At 42.7% G+C, this 14,735-nt stretch overlaps 1 protein-coding gene across 2 annotated transcripts in view; it reads left to right on the plus strand.

Annotated features, from left to right (window-relative positions):
- SMPX (small muscle protein X-linked) overlaps window positions 1-14,735 on the plus strand; it is a 54,577-nt gene that overhangs the window by 22,475 nt on the left and 17,367 nt on the right. Inside the window, exon 3 of one of the 2 annotated variants that reach the window (XM_070944026.1) lies at window positions 4,706-4,741. The exons of the other annotated variant lie outside the window; for it this stretch is intronic. Coding sequence (XP_070800127.1) covers window positions 4,706-4,741 — 36 coding nt within the window. The remainder of the gene's footprint in view (window positions 1-4,705; window positions 4,742-14,735) is intronic. 2 annotated transcript variants of the gene reach the window in all.

Here is a 14,735-nt window from a genome sequence, read left to right on the forward strand (position 1 = left end):
CCCACTAGCAGTTCAAAGGAAGAAACAGCTGTGATCTCACATTGCTCCTAGAAGCATGAAGCCGAAAACACCAGCCTGAAGATGACGAATGAGACTTTGTTGAAACGTCGCCAAAACACTTCCAATTTTACGCGGGAGAAAACCCGAATAACCAAAGACCTACATATATATATAATAATAATATAATAATTTTAAATTGGGGTATTTTAATTTTTGGGGTTTTAAATCGGCCAAATCTATTTAATTATTTTAATTTTTAATTATTGTTGTGTCTTGTGTTTTTAAATTGGCTGTACACCACCCTGAGTCCTTCGGGAGAAGGGCGGTATAGAAATAAAATTATTATATATATATATATATATATATATATATATATATATATATATATATATATATCTGAAACTTCTATACAAAGATCACAAAAATATTACCTTTGAATCTATTTAAAAATGTATTTATTTATAAATATAGCCAATATATAAATATGTATATATGTATATGTAGTTATACAATCAATATAGAAAGTAGATTAAATAATAGCTATATTAAATATTCACAGTTAATTATGGGTGTATCCAGTCCAAAGTCCTTCACAATTTTCACCAAAGTTCTTTACTCCTAATTCTCACTATTTCATCTGCAATTTCTCCATTCTCCAAATCCAAGATGTCAGCTTCCCTCTATTTTGCACAGTCACTGTCACTTCTCTTCACTCCCAGAGCATTAGCGTCACCGTCTCTATCAGAAGTTCTTTTTTTGGGGGGGGTAAATATTCCTTTCCTGAACTGCTCACCACACTAATCCATCTCTCCAAATAGCAAATCCGTTTCGATATTCAGTCTAATTATGCAATTTGCCAGCACAGCGCCTGTTTGAATCATCAGTCGCACCTTCCTCTCCTTCTGCCATGTGTACTAATTCCGTCTTTTCAAAATTTTGCTCCCACCACTAAGGCGCCGCTTTTCCCACCATAGAGACTCACTTGTCTATCAGCTTGTAGGTTTCACCAGCTTAGAGAAGCAACCTGGTATCTCACTCTGCCTTGTCACTCTCCACCTGTATTCCTCACTGTTTCCCACTCTTTACTTCCTCCACCATTTGATCAGGCCATCACACCTCTGGACCATAACAGCTGGTCTCTTTTCGTGCCAGATTCAAGAGGAGCAACAGGGGATCGCTCTTCTCCCTGTCACCCCCAGAGTATCCCCTCTATGGCACTGACCCCTCCATGGTCTAGATTCGCATCTACCAGCCTCCAGATGCGAAAATTCGGCCAGAAAGAATGGAGCCCCGTTCTCCTGAACTGCACCACCGTGACATCCCCCCCGATGTCCTCCCAGTCCCTTTTTAATGACTCCATCCATTCAGTTAGAGCAGGGGTCTGCAACCTTAAATACTCAAAGAGCCATTTGGACCTGTTTCCCACAAAACACAGGGAGCCACAAAACCTGGGTGGGCATGGCCAACTCGATGTCACTCATTCCCACCCAGTTATATGACCCCCCCAGCCACACCTACCCTGGTTTTGTGGCTTCCAGTGTTTTCATTTCTATGGAAAACAGGTATATATATCTCTCTCTCCAATCTCTCTTTCTCTTTCTCCCTCTCCTCTCGCTCTCTCTCATCTCTCTCATATTTCTCTCTCCCTCTCCCTCTCTATCTCCCTCTCTCCCTCTGATCTCTCTCTCTCTCCCTCTCTCTTTCTCTCTCTCCCTCTCTTCCATCTCTCTTTTTCTCTCTTTCTCCCTCTCTCCCTCCCTCTCTCTCATCTCTCTTTCTCTCTCTCTCTCTCTGTTTCTTTCTTTCTGTCTCTTTCTCTTACTTTTTCTTTCTTTCTTTCTTTTCTTTCTTTCTCTCTTTTTCTTTCTCTCTTCCCCTCCCTCCCTCTCCTCCACCCCTACTTCCCAACCCAAACACCCAGGGAATAACTGTAAGGAAATTCGGCCACATTCTCTCTGTTTCTGGAAAGATACAAAAATAAACCTTGCATTGCAGAAGGAGCGACTGTCAGGCTGTTATATCACAGCGCCATGAGGTTTCTGCCTTAGATCACCACACACACTTCAGAGAAGCATTATCCCAAGCAGCAGCACACTCACAAAGGCACGCATGCACATCCTGCAACTCTGGACTGAGCCGGAAAATATAGTCCCTGGGTACCCCCTATTGCTTGGCAGGCAAAGTGTGGGATGGCATTCCCACCTCCCCATCACCAAGCCAGTGTTCATTGAATTCTTGCAAAACTGGGCAAAGGCAGAGAGAGGTGAGCAGACAGAGCCGAATCGAGCCGAATCTGTCTCTCTTTCTCTGCCCAGCTGCAACAGGAAGCAGCGGGTGGCTACTTCCAGCCTCGGTTGATGCTGGACATATGACCTGCTCTCTGCCCCAAGAGAGAGAGTTGCCAGGGGCAAGTGGGTCAGGGTCGCATTGTGGCTCTGCATTATAATAGGCTCCAGGAGGAAGAGGGAACCCAGTCTCTGCCATTGCTGCACAAGGCACTGCGAGAGCAGTGGGCAGGCCATGGAGGGGGTATTGGGTCTTCCCTCCCTCATGCCAAAAGGAAAGCCAGCTGGGCTTCTCCTCCTAGAAGCCCACTACCCTTCCCTCTGCTCCCTGCTCCCTTCCCCCATCCCCCACTCAATCCCACTTTAGGACACAGGAGCTCATGTTGGAAATGCATGTTGGGACGATGGCAGAGCATGTCTTCTGACCCTCTGTGACTTGGGCCACAACTCTCCACACTCCTCCAAGGCCCAGCTTCCTCAAAAGCATGGCACATTTCAAACATGGTACATTGCAAAGGTGGCAGCTCATGTTTGGAGGTGCTGAACAGTGTCCCACTGTGAGAGCCGGACCAGGCCTCTCCACCATCCGACTCACCAATGGGAGCACTTCTGCCGGGCCAGCCACCACCTTCCCGCTGGGCTTTTCCACCATCCAACATGCCACCATCTTCTGCTGGGCCAGCTGCCCCCCTCCTGCTGGCCTGTTGTGCTCATCGCTCAGCTGGGGGAGGGGAGCACTTCCCCATGCTGCCCCCTTCTTTCTCTTGGTCCCACTGATGAGGGAGGAAGGCCAGGTTTAGGAGATGGCTCCCACCCCACAAGATCTGCCCCTACTGTTCTCTCCCAGATCTCTTTGCTGGCGGCAACAGCAAATGTACCATGACGAAGGCAGAATACTGTTGCTGCACAAAGGCAAGTACAGGGGTGCTTGGCTCCTGCACTAAGGCTCTGGCTATCACCACCACTGCAACAGGGTGACAGCTCTTTCATCCCTCTGCTGCGACAGGGCCACAGGGAGCTGCAGCAGAGGGGTGAAAGAGACACTTGTGGCTCTGGAGCCGTGGGTTGCAGGCACCTGGGTTAGAGTCATAAAAGAGGGCGGCTCTCTCGGCACTCAGGCATGGGAATGAAATCAATGCCACTGGTGACCTGAAAGGGGGTCAATCTGGTGCGGCTATGCACGGCATTGTTGTAAGCCACTTCTGCAAAAGGCAGCCAGTCTTCTTGCTGGTAATCCACATAACATCTTATGTACTCTGTTTGTTTATTCTACTGTTCCGTTCATGCTTGGATGAAAAGCCAAGCCAAGCCGCTGCGTTGATCTGACTGATCTCAGGAATTCTCTCCAGAATTTAGAGGTGAATTGGATGCCTCTGTCTAAGATTACCCTGTGGGGCACTCTGTGCAGGTGGTAGATTTGTTTGATGAACATCTTAGCCAACTTCTTGGCTGAGGGTAATCCCGAGCAGGCGGTGAAGTGGCCTTGCTTAGAAAATAAGTCAATCACAGTCCAAATGTATTTCCCCCCATTCTCTGGGACTCAACGATAAAATCCATAGCAATCTCCTCCCAGGGTCAGCTGGGGTTAGCCACTTGTTGAAGAAGTCCAGGGGATTTTACTGGCCTCATATTCATGGTGGCATAGGTGGCACAAGTTTTTACATAATTCTCTACGTCAGCTTTCATCTTTGGCCACCAGAACTGCCTTCGGGCCAGGTGGAGGGTTTTTAGGAATCTGAAGTGACAGTCATGAGTCATGGCTACATTGCAAAACTTGCAGCCTCAAGCAGTTGGGGACATATAGTTTATTTATTTATTGGTTCGATTTATATGCTGCCCTTCTCCTGAGACTCAGGGTGGCTTACAATGCATTAAGCAATAGCCTTCATACTTTTGTATATACCTGCTTAGTAGGGCTTTTGGGGCCCCCAAGCAGTGTTCTTTTTATATACAAAGTCAGCTTATTGCCCCCACAATCCGGGTCCTCATTTTACCTACCTCGGAAGGATAGTTTGGACCCCTTCCAGGCTAGACCCTTTCTCATAGTTAGGGTGTCCTTGTTTTCATTAAACCATTGGTCGGCAGGGAGCACAGTTTTTAGTGCGACTATCAGTTTCCTCCCCATGGGATTGCTTTGGCACTTGGCTTGACCCCTGGTGGTGATCTCTGCCACTTGTTCTGGGGGGGGGAGGGTGATAGCATGGATGACTTCCTCTCTCCCACTATTGAATTGTGGTTTTCTTGACAGGGCATCAACTAGCAGGTTCCCCCACCCCCCGGATGTATTTTAGCTCAAAGTTGAACCACTGGAAATACTGTGCCCAGTGGACCTGTCTGGGGGAGAGCTTCCGGGGGCTTTTTAGGGCTTTGAGGTTTTTGTGATCAGTCCACACCTCAAAAGGCACCTTGTTTCCTTCCAGGAAGTGTCTCCAGAAGAGGAGAGCCCAGCAGACCAAGTAGGCTTCTTTCTCTCATATTGCCCATGTCAGTTGCTCTCGTCTTTCCATGTCAATGAGTTTTTGGGACACATATGCACAGGGCAAGAGATGACCTTGTGGGTCCTTTTGCAGAAGCACTGCTGCCACCACCATGTTATTGGCGTTGGCTTGGACAATGAACTGTCATTCAGGGTCGGGGTGCTGGAGGATTGGCTCCTCTGCAAAAAGTCTCTTCAATTTCTCATAGGAGGGAGCCCCATTTTCAATAGTTCCAATAGGGGCAGAGCCACCTCTGCAATAAATTGCCTATAGAAGTTTGCAAACCCCAGGAAGCTCTGGAGTTGCTTGCGGGTCCAAAAGGGTTGCCAATCTAGCACCACTTTAACTTTCCCTGGATCCATCTCAATTCCATCACTTGACATGTGGTAGCCCAGGTAGTCTAGGACGGTCTTATGGAATTCACACTTGTACAGCTTTGCATAGAGCTTCACAGCTAGGAGCTTTTTCAGCACCTGCCGCACTAATTTTACATGAACAATATCTCGTTGAATATAAGAATGTCATTCAGCTAAACTAGGACCCCCTTGTACAGATGCTCATGCAGCACTTCATTGATGAGCTGCATGAAGACAGCAGGAGCTCTCTGGTCAAGCCCAAATGACATGACCTTAAATTGGAAGCTGCCCAGTGGGCAGTTGAATGTGGTCTTCCATTCATCTCCCTCCCTAATCCAGTAATAAGCTTCTCTTAGGTACAGCTTTGTGAACACTTTGTCCTTCACTAAGTGGCTTAGCATGTCACAGCACTGGGGCTGCCGCTTTGGATTTTGTGGGCTGAATGAAACCCCTTGCTAAATTGGCGTCAATATATTTTCTCACCTCCGTCATTTCCTTTGGGGTCATGCAGTACATTTTTGGCTTTGGCATCTTTGCTCCCGGTATGAATTCAATTGCGCAGTCTATAGGGCAGTGGGGACGGAGGAAGTTGCAGCCTTGCTCATTAAAGGCAGCTGTCAGGTCCCAATATTCCCTGGGCACTTGGGGATGGCTGGGGAGCTCCTCTATGGTGGCTGCAACATTTTTCAGCTGGCTGGGTCTGATGGGGGCTGGTGCTTGTTGGCATTTGTCTGGAGGGACTGGCGGCATGGTCCAATGCCTATTCTTAGCTTTCAATCCACCGTCCCAACTGGAGATATTTCCCAGTCACACCTCTCCAGGTGCAGGCTGAACGTCCTTGACTCCCAGAGAAAAGAATGTTGTTATGGCTATCTATCTCTACCCACTCCAATCAACCTCCCTCCCAGTTTCCCATAGCAGGCCTATGCACTAAATGTGGCAGCTCTGAAGAGCCAAAGAGAAGATGGCCTCCAGGGCTGACACCTTCATTGTTTCTGGCAGCAGCGCCTTATTGCCTGTATTGAGGACATGGCATTCCCATTCTTAATGTACCACTGAAAGAATCTGAGTGGAGAAGGAGAGAAATCCTAATCCAATAAATTAAAAAGCTAGGTTAGGACTAAGGCTAAATTCCATTGACGCAGTGCATGATCTATGGTCATTTCTGTAATATAATTGTTTTCATTGTGTATCTTGTTTGCAGTTTTAACTCTGGACTTAGATTGTGCCATTGGTACATTTGAATATAAAATACCTGAATTAAAATACAGATGTTATATCTATACATGCAATGCATAAATACATGCAAAAAAGGAAGGAAGGAAGGAAGGAAGGAAGGAAGGAAGGAAGGAAGGAAGGAAGGGGAGAGAAAGAAAGAAAGAAAGAAAGAAAGAAAGAAAGAAAGAAAGAAAGAAAGAAAGAAAACAACAAGAAAGTCCAGTTACCTCTTGAAAAAGCACCTTTGGGATAGACATGCAATCTACTAATGAATTATAAATGATTCCCCTATTATTCTGGGAATGGGATGGCCAAGGCTCTAATGTTATTGTAAGAGTCTGAATTTTTTATAGATACGGTTTTTGAAGACAGAAATATTTTGCTTCCTAGTAATAGTAGTAATCTCAGTAGGATTCATACTTTATTAATTTTCCATCATTAAGAGTCATTTACCGTGGTTAGGCAAAAGAGAGAAATATAAGTAAAAACACACAAAAAAAAATCACAACATAAATTAAGCATTAGGATTAGGATTAGGGTTTTATTAAAGAAGAAGAAAAACATTGACAGTTTTACTGATACTTGCAGTTAACAAAACAATCAGTAAAACTGTGGGCATTTTTTGTTGTTGTTCCTATAAAGAATGAAATAAAAACTGAACAATTATAGTATATATATTTACATTTTGCTTGATTCCATTCAAAATTTGACAAAAGTGAATTCCAGTACATTAATGCCTAGTCATGAATGATTAAACAATTATGTTAACTATATTTAATTTGTTGAACTCAGTGTTGATTTAATTTATAATGCCTTTATTATTTATAACTGAAATCATCCATCAAGACTTTCTAATTAATAATTCAGGAATTTTGTTGCTGTTTTGACATTGAATTTGTAGAATTGAAGGGATAACATTTTCCTACTATCCATTCACAAACTATGTTTTTTTTTTTAAATTTGATTTATATGCCGCCCTTCTCCAGAGACTCAGGGCGGCTTACAATGCGCTAAGCAATAGCCTTCATCCTTTTGTATATTTATACAAAGTCAGCTTATTGCCCCCACAACTGGGTCCATGTTTATTATTATACTGTTAATAACACTGGGAAATTGTTTGTTATATATTCTAATTTCAGCAGAACATTTCACAGAGTGAAATGATCCTTGATTAATAAGCTGGATAAGTGTGGGCTGTATGGCATAACAGTTAAATGGATAAGTGAGCTTGAAAATTGTACTCAGAAAGTATTCATCAGTGGATTCTCATAACAGAAAAAATTATTGTTCCTTTCTGGGTCCTGTACTATTTAATACTTTGATTGATGATTCAGATGAAAAGCTGCAGAAAATATTTCTCAATTTTAAAGATGACACAAAATTGGCTGGTATATCTAAACAATCCAGAAAACAGAAATAACATTCTGAATGATCTTGAGAGCTTAGAGAAATAAGCTAAAAATAAGAAAATTAAATTGAACAGAGACAAATGCAAAATTATGTGTTTGAAAAAAAAAATCACAGTGTTTTTGTAGAAAATCAGAGACCAGGCATTTGCTCTGATCAAAGATGTCTCTCCGTCTCTCGCAAAAAGCTTTATTTTTTTATACAGTTTTACATAGGCAGATGAAAGGCAGGACAGCAACAGCGTTCTAATTGGAAAATCCTCCTCCCTGTTCACCCACTCAGAAGAAGGTCAGATAACACAGACCAGAGCAAGAATGAGATCATCCAGGAAGAAGATACATGACACCAGAAACGGAGGCAGTTTGCTGCATTTGGCCCGATGTCATTCTTCCATCCCTACATTTTTTTTCTTTCTTTTTTCTTTTTTAAAACAAACATTACATCGTTAATGAATCAGTGCATCATCTGGGTACAAATGTTTGTGTCATCATATTTACCACCATTATATATATATATATATATATATCTTTTTTCTTTTTTCACATTGTCAACTTGTGAATGAGATTTCACAGAACCTAGGGCTGAAGAACAACTAAGTTTACGTAGGTAAAACCTGGCTAGAGAGAATATGCATATATATATATATATATATATATATGTTTTCTCAGGTTTTCGCGGGTGTTTGTATGTAGGTCTTTGGTTATTCGGGTCTTCTCCCACGTAAAATTGGAAGTGTCTTGGCGACGTTTCGACGAAGTCTCATTCGTCATCTTCAGGCTGGTGTTCTCGGCTTCGTGCTTCCAGGAGCAATGTGAGATCGCAGCTGTCTCTTCCTTTTAACTGCTAGTGGGGGTGTGAGCTGATTGGGTGGGAACTTGGCTGTGTTCTGATTGGGTGGAGGTGTGTTCTGATTGGTTAGGGGCTTGGCTGTGCTCTGATTGGCTGGGGGTGTGTTCTGTTTGGGTGGGGGCTTGGTTGTGCTCAGCTTAGTCTGAGTTGCAGGGGGATTTGAGCTGGTGAGCTGCGTTGTTGTTGTTTGGCTTCGTGTTTGTGGCCGTGCGAGCTCTTCATGGTGGGTGTCAGTCTGCTTCATGTATGGATTGGAGGGGTTTAAAGTGGCTAATGATGCAGCTGCGGTCTGGCTTCTGGTCCTTGGTCGTGGCTCATTATCAGTGTGGGTTTGAGTCTGCTTTCTGCGTGGATGTGTGATGGTGACATCAGGTGTGGCACTCGTGAGTGTGGGTCTGGTGTCATTCGTCGTGTTAGGGACTCGTTTGTCAATAAGGGCGGGTTTCCAAATGGCTGGTAGGCGGGAGGTATCGTCTCGTTTGTTCATGCTGTGTGGGCGTTTTTCTATCTCGATGGCTTCTCTGATTATTCTGTTGTTAAAGTGTTCAGTTTTGGCGATAGTTCTGGTCTTTTTAAAGTCAATATCATGTCCTGTGGCTTTAAGGTGTTGGACCAGGGAAGAAGTTGGTTCCTCTTTTCTGACTGAGTTCTTGTGTTCTTCTATGCGTGCACTTATTCGTCTGTTGGTTTGTCCGATGTATGTGGTGGGGCAGGCGGTGCATGGGATTTCATATACTCCTTGATTTTCTAACTCAATTTTGTCTTTGGGGTTCCTTAGGATGGTGGATATTGACTTTAAAAAGACCAGAACTATCGCCAAAACTGAACACTTTAACAACAGAATAATCAGAGAAGCCATCGAGATAGAAAAACGCCCACACAGCATGAACAAACGAGACGATACCTCCCGCCTACCAGCCATTTGGAAACCCGCCCTTATTGACAAACGAGTCCCTAACACGACGAATGACACCAGACCCACACTCACGAGTGCCACACCTGATGTCACCATCACACATCCACGCAGAAAGCAGACTCAAACCCACACTGATAATGAGCCACGACCAAGGACCAGAAGCCAGACCGCAGCTGCATCATTAGCCACTTTAAACCCCTCCAATCCATACATGAAGCAGACTGACACCCACCATGAAGAGCTCGCACGGCCACAAACACGAAGCCAAACAACAACAACGCAGCTCACCAGCTCAAATCCCCCTGCAACTCAGACTAAGCTGAGCACAACCAAGCCCCCACCCAAACAGAACACACCCCCAGCCAATCAGAGCACAGCCAAGCCCCTAACCAATCAGAACACACCTCCACCCAATCAGAACACAGCCAAGTTCCCACCCAATCAGCTCACACCCCCACTAGCAGTTAAAAGGAAGAGACAGCTGCGATCTCACATTGCTCCTGGAAGCACGAAGCCGAGAACACCAGCCTGAAGATGATGAATGAGACTTCGTCGAAACGTCGCCAAGACACTTCCAATTTTACGTGGGAGAAGACCCGAATAACCAAAGACCTACATATATATATATATATATATATATATATATATATATATATATATGCATATTCTCTCTAGCCAGGTTTTACCTACGTAAACTAAGTTGTTCTGCAGCCCTGGTTCTGTGAAATCTCATTCACAGGCTTCTGGGCTTTTTTTCTGTTGACAAACTGCAACTCTGTGTTGCTCTCTGGGAGACTCAGATAGCTATTTCTGCCTTTTAAGGCGTCGTCAGTGAGCCACACCCACTTCTCAGATATTCCCCCTGTAAAGGTACAATGTGTCTTTTTCTTTTTCGTAGGCTTTTATGTGCATATTCTTTCTAGCCAGGTTTTACCTACGTAAACTAAGTTGTTCTGCAGCCCTGGTTCTGTGAAATCTCATTCACAGGCTTCTGGGCTTTTTTTCTGTTGACAAACTGCAACTCTGTGTTGCTCTCTGGGAGACTCAGATAGCTATTTCTGCCTTTTAAGGCGTCGTCAGTGAGCCACACCCACTTCTCAGATATTCCCCCTGTAAAGGTACAATGTGTCTTTTTCTTTTTCGTAGGCTTTTATGTGCATATTCTTTCTAGCCAGGTTTTACCTACGTAAACTAAGTTGTTCTGCAGCCCTGGTTCTGTGAAATCTCATTCACAGGCTTCTGGGCTTTTTTTCTGTTGACAAACTGCAACTCTGTGTTGCTCTCTGGGAGACTCAGATAGCTATTTCTGCCTTTTAAGGCGTCGTCAGTGAGCCACACCCACTTCTCAGATATTCCCCCTGTAAAGGTTCAATGTGTCTTTTTCTTTTTCGTAGGCTTTTATGTGCATATTCTTTCTAGCCAGGTTTTACCTACGTAAACTAAGTTGTTCTGCAGCCCTGGTTCTGTGAAATCTCATTCACAGGCTTCTGGGCTTTTTTTCTGTTGACAAACTGCAACTCTGTGTTGCTCTCTGGGAGACTCAGATAGCTATTTCTGCCTTTTAAGGCATCGTCAGTGAGCCACACCCACTTCTCAGATATTCCCCCTGTAAAGGTACAATGTGTCTTTTTCTTTTTCGTAGGCTTTTATGTGCATATTCTTTCTAGCCAGGTTTTACCTTCACTGACGACGCTATCTAAGAAGCGGCTCGAAAACTTCAAAAATCTTTAGGATTTTTGAAGAGAGATCGCAGGGCACAGGTTGAGCCCCTGCAACCCCCCCCCCCCGGGATAGTTTCTGGGGAGGGAACAGGAGCGGCTCCCATTTAACCTGCTGGAACTCCGGGCGGCGTGGGACAAGTCTGCATTTGCAGAACAAGCCGGCTACAGGAAACTTTAAATTGAAAGAAAAGGAATCAGCCTTAATAAGCAGCATATCGTTTCTTGAACCCTGAAACTCGGAATCGCAAGTATTAGAGTTTTCTTGGCTTTCTAAGTTGAGTGAAAAAATGCGGATGAGTGAAAGTGAACTGTAAAAATATGGCGCCTAGCTTCAGAGTTAACGAGCGGGCGAGTGTGGATTGCTGAACTCATCTTGCTTTGTTACAAAGTTTCTAAACTGCTACGAAGTTGCTTCGCTTGTAACAAGAGAAATAAGAGAGAAATTTCTCCTTCTTCAATACTGGACTTTGCTTTGCTTTGGTTTTTATTTGATTAAATCTGGGGGACTTTTTTAGAAGTCTTTGTGGAGGTGGGAGAGGAAGAAGAACTTCCCTTTTTAGTAAAACTAGCCTACGTGGCAGGATGGCTTCAAAGAAGCAGGAAGCGAAGGCAACAGGAGGTGGATCTCCCACACATAAAGCACAGCCTCCCCCTGCACAACAGATACAGACTCAGAAAAAAGATTTTGATGTGGGAGATTTAAAAGAATTTATTTCTAACACTTTGGATGATAAATTTCAAAAATCTCAACAGGAGATAGATGATAAACTCCAAAAATCACATCAGGAATTTATGCAGGAAATTAATGAAGTTAAAGATATGGTGAAACAAAATCAAAACAAGGTGACTAAAAAAATATCAGAAGTGGCGTCTGGCCTGGCAGAATTTATTATGAAAGTTGATTCTAAAGTTGAAGAACTTAAATCAGAAGTTAATGTTAAGATGAAAGATAATGATTATAAAATTGCTGATGTTGACAATAAAATGCAAAGAGTTGAAAATGAGATTGTGATGATACAATTCAGGGCAATGGAGTTTGCCATACGGCTTCGAGGAATTCGAGAAGAGGAAAGACAGGATTTGAGACAGGTTTGTTCTGAGGCCCTGGCGAAGATTCTACAAGTTAATCCTGATGTGGTTTTTCACAAAATAGATAAAATTTACAGAGTTAATTCTTGGGTGGCCAGACAAAGACAATTGCCTAGAGATGTGGTCATATATTTTACAGATAGAGAAATAAGAAATGACATCCTGCAAAAATCCTTCTACACCTCTGTTCAAGTGGGGGGCTCACGAATTGGAATTTATAAAGAATTACCTCCTAAAATGCTGAAAACCAGAAAAGAATTTGGCTTTCTTGTTAAGGAGCTGCAAAATTTACAGATACCATTTCGGTGGGACGCCCCAGCTGGTATAATTTTCAGATACAAGGGAGAAAGATATCGTTTGAATACCGTGGAGAAGGCACAGCATTTTTATACTACTATTCTTAAGGAAAGAACACCATCCCCACGTACATCTACAGTTTTGGAGATTAAGGAGAGTGATGAGAAGCAACCTCAACGAGAACTGCAAGAACAGTCTAAGCAGGAACCAGAGGAAATGCAAGGCGCAGAAGGAGGTTTTCTGGATGAGCCTTTGCTGGAATCTTCTCCAATCTTGGATTCGCTTCAGATGATCGAAGTTAAGGATCAACGTATAACCCGAGCTCAATCTAAGTTACTTAAACAAAAGCAACAACAACAACAGGAAAGACAAGACAAGAAGGCAGTTAAGAGTACTGCACAAGAGCCATGGGGGGAGCAGGATCGAAGCTTTCGGATGACATTCGATTATTCTGCTCTTTGTTCCAGAAAGAGGAAGATGATGCTTAAGTGTTTATCTTGGAATGTGAATGGGTTGAATTCAGCACAGAAAAGGAAGAAATTATTTACATATTTGAAACAATTTAATAATGATATAATTTGTTTACAAGAAACGCATATCACAACTCAAGATCAAAAATACTTGATAAACTCCAAACTAGGAATACATTTTATATCTTCAACTTCGCAAAAAAAGAATGGTGTGGTTATTTATGTAAATAAAAAGTTAACAGCTAAAGTTATAGAAGCAGACGAAGATGGTAGGTTTGTAGCAATTGAACTGCTTACAGCAATTGGCCAAATTCTTCTGATTGGAATTTCTGCTCCCAATCAACAACAGGACTATTTTTATAAGATGTTAACAGCTAAAAACAGCCAAAGCTCCTGGCACGGATGGTTTGACCGCAGTGTATTACAAAACTTTGCAAGCTGAGATGGTGGAACAACTTAGAGACTTATTTTGTAATATTCAACAAGGGGGTAAAATACCCCCATCATGGACAACAGCTTACATATCTTTGATACCAAAAGAACAAGTCGGTCCTAAAAAACCAGAGAACTATAGACCAATATCTTTTTTGAATACAGATTATAAAATTTATGCGAAAGTATTAGCCAACAGGTTGATGCCAGTAATTCAAAAGGTGATTCATGATGATCAAGCGGGATTTATCGAGGGCAGACACATGAAGGATAATGTAAGGCAAGTAATAGATTTATTGGAATATCTTGAGAAGAATAAACAGATTCCTGCAGTGCTGGTCTTTCTGGATGCAGAGAAGGCCTTTGATAGAGTGGATTGGAATTTTCTACTAAAGACTTTAAAAAAGATGGATTTTGGGGATCAATTTATACAGGCGATTTCAGCAATTTACCAAGAGCAAAAGGCACAGATTATTATTAATGGAAGTTTGACAACAGAGTTTAAAATTGAAAAAGGAACAAGACAGGGATGTCCGTTGTCCCCACTTTTATTTATCTTAACACTAGAAGTCTTGCTAAATACAATACGGGACTCTAATACCTTGAAAGGCATAATGATTAGGCAAGAGGATTACAGAATAAAGGCATTTGCAGATGATCTGGTTGTTACCCTATCACAACCAATGGAATCAATAATCCTGATGAAGGACATTATACAGGACTATGGTAAAGTTTCAGGTTTTAGACTGAATCCAAAAAAGACTAAAATGATAGTTAAAAATATGACACAAGATTGTAAACATGAGCTTGAAAGGAGGGCAGGTTTTGAGACTGTACCTAAGGTAAAATATCTAGGAGTTCAGGTTGCAGAATCAAACATGAAATTGTTTCAAAATAACTATGAGGTGTTGTGGCGAGAGGTGCAGAAAGATATGGAGACTTGGAAAAAACTGCAGCTGTCACTACTTGGAAGAATAGCAGCAGTTAAGATGAACATTTTGCCAAGATTTCTTTTTTTGTTTCAAATGATTCCGGTGCTTAAAAGTGATAAACAATTGAAAGTTTGGCAAACTGGACTCAATAAGTTTGTCTGGAACGAGAAAAAGCCGAGAGTGAAACTGAAAATTATGCAAGATGTTCCAGAAAGAGGAGGTCTCAAACTTCCAAACCTACAGTTATATTACGATGCAGCAGCTTTAACTTTAACAAGTGATTGGT

The sequence above is a fragment of the Pituophis catenifer genome, unplaced genomic scaffold (genome assembly GCF_029215685.1).
Source record: "Pituophis catenifer annectens isolate HBS135680 unplaced genomic scaffold, rPitCat1.0.hap2 SCAF_4, whole genome shotgun sequence".
In the NCBI taxonomy this organism is placed as follows: Eukaryota; Metazoa; Chordata; class Lepidosauria; order Squamata; family Colubridae; genus Pituophis; species Pituophis catenifer.